Source organism: Frankliniella occidentalis, unplaced genomic scaffold (assembly GCF_000697945.3).
Source record: "Frankliniella occidentalis isolate FOCC.00 unplaced genomic scaffold, Focc_3.1 Scaffold404, whole genome shotgun sequence".
Lineage (NCBI taxonomy): Eukaryota > Metazoa > Arthropoda > Insecta > Thysanoptera > Thripidae > Frankliniella > Frankliniella occidentalis.
This window is the reverse complement of record NW_026267526.1, coordinates 123,074-127,206: the sequence shown is the minus strand read 5'-3', so window position 1 is coordinate 127,206 and position 4,133 is coordinate 123,074. Positions and strand designations below refer to the sequence as shown.

Sequence of the window (4,133 nt, the reverse complement as noted above, 5' to 3'; positions counted from 1 at the left end):
ACAAAAACAAAACTTAGTTCAAATAGTTAAGTTAAAAATACGAAAGCGAAGTTAAATAGTTGAGATTTGGATAAACCGCAACCCCTTTTGTGGATCACAGATAAACAATCCAAGGGACGTCCTATAGAATAACAGCATCACCCGCCAGGACGTTTGCCTTCGTAGTCCACATCCTGTCAAAGATCACTGAACTACGTACAATCAAGGTGCTTCTTTCTAATGTGCATTTGAAAATGGTAGCGCAGGCTACTGGAATGGGCAAATTTCTTGTTGCACAAAGTACACTCAAAAGGCTTCTCTCCAGTGTGCGTTCGGAGATGATCACGCAGACTGCCACTCATTGAAAATTTCTTGTTGCACACAGTACACTCAAAAGGCTTCTCCCCAGTGTGCGTTCGCATATGTCTTTGCAGACTGCTACTCCCTGAATATTTCTTGTTGCACACAGTACACTCAAAAGACTTTACTCCAGAGTGCGTTCGAAGATGTACAGAAAGATGAGAACTTTGAGAAAATGTCTTGCAGCACACAGCACACTCAAATGGCTTCTCTCCAGTGTGCGTTCGTAGATGCGTGCGAAGGTTGCCACTCTCCGAGAATTTCTTGTTGCACAGAGTACACTCAAAGGGCTTCTCTCCAGTGTGTGTTCGGAGATGGTTATGCAGATGGGAAGTCTGCGCAAATTTCTTGTTGCACACAGTACACTCAAAAGGCTTTACTCCAGTGTGCGTTCGGAGATGTTTACTAAGATGAGACCTTGACGATAATTTCTTGTTGCACACAGTACATTCATAAGGTTTTTCTCCAGTGTGCGTTCGGATATGTTTACGCAGATTGGCACTTTTTGAATATTTCTTGTTGCACACAGTACACTTAAAAGGCTTTTCGCCAGTGTGCCTTCGAAGATGTTTAGAAAGATCAAAACTTTGAGAAAATGTCTTGCTGCACACAATACACTCAAAAGGTTTCTCTCCAGTGTGTTTCCTCATGTGGATGTCAAGTTGGCTCCGATAACTAACTTCGTAATGGCAAACGTCGCACCGGAAGGGCATGGTGATGGTGGAGAATGCAGACGGTGTTTCTGCAAAAGAAAGAAAAGGTATTGGTTGGATGTGTATGATACTACAGAGTAACATTTTTGGGTGGATATGCATATTAGGGGTAGAGACCAGAGACTACTCCTAAAAACGCTGCCCGCTTTTATCAGCACCTCTACCCCGTCCGGCCCTCCGCGACGCGAAGATGAGTCACCACCACCACCACTACCTCCCACCCGCCGCCGCCGCTGGACCGCGCTTTTGAACGGGCGTATCGATGGCACTCCATCGACATGTGATTGATCGCCCAGATTGCAGCGCCTTTAATCATTATTATTATTTCGGGACGCCTGTTATGCCGAATGTGATCAGATAGCATTTATATAGTGCAACGCCACGCCACGCCACGCTCGCGCCTCTCTTTTTCGTGCCCGGCAGATTGGCATCGCTCTTTTGCCGGCCATCCGGACACGCGCCCCTATCGGAGTGTGAAAAGGAGGGGGATATGAGATGAGATGAGATGAGAGAGAGAGAGAGAGAGAGAGGGAGAGAGAGAGACAGGGGGGGATAGGAAGGGGTTGCGGAGCACAGCAGTATCGTGGCCCCCGTGCAACAACGCCATATCTACTCGCGCACTTATCTCGTGATAAGCAATATGTAACGAGGCAGCCACCACCACGCCTTCGTCAAACACAAACTGTACACACCGCGCCTCAAGCCTCCGTTTTGGAACAGTTTTGCCGGCGCCGACCGCAGCCAACACGGCGCCGCATGGCAAGGTGCCCACTCCAATGGGCCGCACCGCCGCCACCGCCCTCTCGGTGCACTACCATATCGAATGCCGGACAACAACAACAAAAAAACAGTACTCGGTGTGTAGGAAAGAAACACCCCTCTTTCTTTAGTCACAGCCGCAGCCAGAGTAGAGAAAGAGGTACATATCGCATTTGAGACAAGCAGCAGCAGAGAATTATTGCGAACGGCATATAATATGCGGTACGACGGCCCTAGTAGTGCTGTCTTCGGGAGGTTGCGTCGGCCTCGACCCCAAAAGGCCGGGCGCGACGCCGATCTGTATATATGGTCCATTTCTATTAACGTCTGTCATAACAGAAGGCGGAGCCGCGCGGCGGCGGCGGAGCCCCGCCAAGGACTGGGCGCCCTTTGGCCACGGCTAGGGCGATCAGCTTATCACGCACGCCTGCACACACACACACACACACACACACACACACACACACACACAGAGCCGGCCTTGGCGGGCGCGCGAGGTCGCGGGTTGGCCATTGTGTGTTTGGGGCATTGTGGTGCCGCGATGGTCATTACCGGAGCAGGTGCACAAGGGCGAGGACAGGAGGAGCGAAAACAAAATCACATGAAAAAAAAATAATCAAACTGCTGCAAAAAAGTGGTGCGCGCGGCGGGCGTGGGGGAGGAGAAGTCAGAGAGGCATTACGTATCGAGCGACCGTGTCGACAACTCGTTAATACGGGACCGGGGGGATTCTCAGCCGCTACCTGGTACAGACTTGGCGGGCTGGCGGGGCTCTGCTGCCGACACTGCCACCCGCGCGTCCCGCAAACGACGAGTGTGCTGTCCGACATATGATGAGCGATTTTCAAATCGAAAGTGTGCAACAACACGACATTGTCGGACACGGCGCGGCGGTCCTGCGCAGCTCGGGGGTCCCTGCGGAGGTTATCCGGCCTGTCATCGGCCGGCCAGCGTGTCTGGGCCAGGCCGGGCCGCTGGGCGCGCTTCGATCATGCCTCATCATCACCTGCGACGCGCCCGGAGCGACCTCTCTCTCTCTCTCTCTCTCTCTCTCTCTCTCCCACACCCAAGCACGGTGGGCGAGGACTGACCATTAATTCACCATAACCCCTTCTTGACGGCCTGCAACGCGCAAGCGCGCATTTCACTTTTGTTCGCCGTAAGAGGTTAATGGTGGGAGGAGAAGCTCTTCCCCCTTGATAATTTTTTTTTCGTCTCTTATTTTTTACTTTGCGAGTGTCTGATGACCTGCTTTTCGAACCGACCGGGCCGGCACCGGCGGGGCGACGACCAGCGGAGGCCCCCGTCCGTCGTCCGAGGGTCACACACAAGTCTCGGGCACTGCTCTGCACAAAAGTACAAACCGCCGACGCACAGCAGCAGCCCACTGTAGCACACACACACGCACGCACACTACTCCAATACGCAGCAGTAAATGATACGACGAAATGTCAGAGCGCGCCGCGCCGACGCACCCCGTCGTCGTCCCGTCCAAGAGCAGAACCGCCCTCGCGAGGCGTTAATTAGCGCCGATTGTGGCGACGGCCTTGCCCAGCCCAGAGGCGCCGGCCGCGCCGCGCACCCCCCGCGACCACGCCCCGCCCCGCCCCGCCCCGCCCCGCCCCGCCGCGCCCAGCCCCGCCGCCATGACTTGCCAACGTTTGCGGAACTCTTTAACAATGAAGTCCACAGACTGGCGGCGGGCGCGGGGCTGACACCGCGCGCGGCGCCGACCAAGAGCGCGCGGCATTCTTCCTCATCTCTTTCTCTGTGCCTCTTTATTTCTATCTCTCTCTGTCTCTCTCTTGTGTGCAGGGGATGCTTATTGGGTGCTCCTACCCTGGCGCACGTACGAGTAGACTTCAAGTTTTTCACAATCGTGTGTGTCACATGACATGACAGGGGTGCAAATGCAAACCAATCCGAAACTCGTCTAAATTCATCTTTCCGTCATTCAACTTTTTTACTACAGCAGCCGCTATAGTTTTTACCATATACTCAAACATTTACTTAGTGTCGATCGATCGCTGTAGTTAGAAGTGATGGAAGTATGGGAAAAAGATGAGTTGAGGTGGAGAGTATCGGATAAGTCAAGCGAGGGAAAGTACGTGATAGGGCAGACAAAGAGGGAAGCTACGGAAGGGTAGAGTAGAAGGGAAGGACCTTCTCCATGTTGAGTATAAATCTGAGAGAGAGAGAGAGAGGTAGAGGGGGGGGAGGAGTAAAAGGGGGAGGGAGAGAGATGGCGCACGACACTGTCATGCGAGGCGAGGGAGATAGCTCGCCTGGCGCGCGCCGTCATACTTGGCCGACACCACGTCA

The 4,133-nt window shown here is 53.4% G+C and overlaps 1 protein-coding gene across 1 annotated transcript in view; it reads right to left on the bottom strand.

The window, feature by feature from the left end:
* Positions 1–6: 6 nt before the first annotated feature.
* The window catches only part of LOC113216149 (zinc finger protein ZFP2-like), a 24,231-nt gene continuing 20,104 nt past the window's right edge, over positions 7–4,133 (bottom strand). Inside the window, exon 2 of the mRNA XM_052274532.1 lies at positions 7–1,081. Coding sequence (XP_052130492.1) covers positions 192–1,052 — 861 coding nt within the window. The 5' untranslated portion in view covers positions 1,053–1,081 and the 3' untranslated portion in view covers positions 7–191. The remainder of the gene's footprint in view (positions 1,082–4,133) is intronic.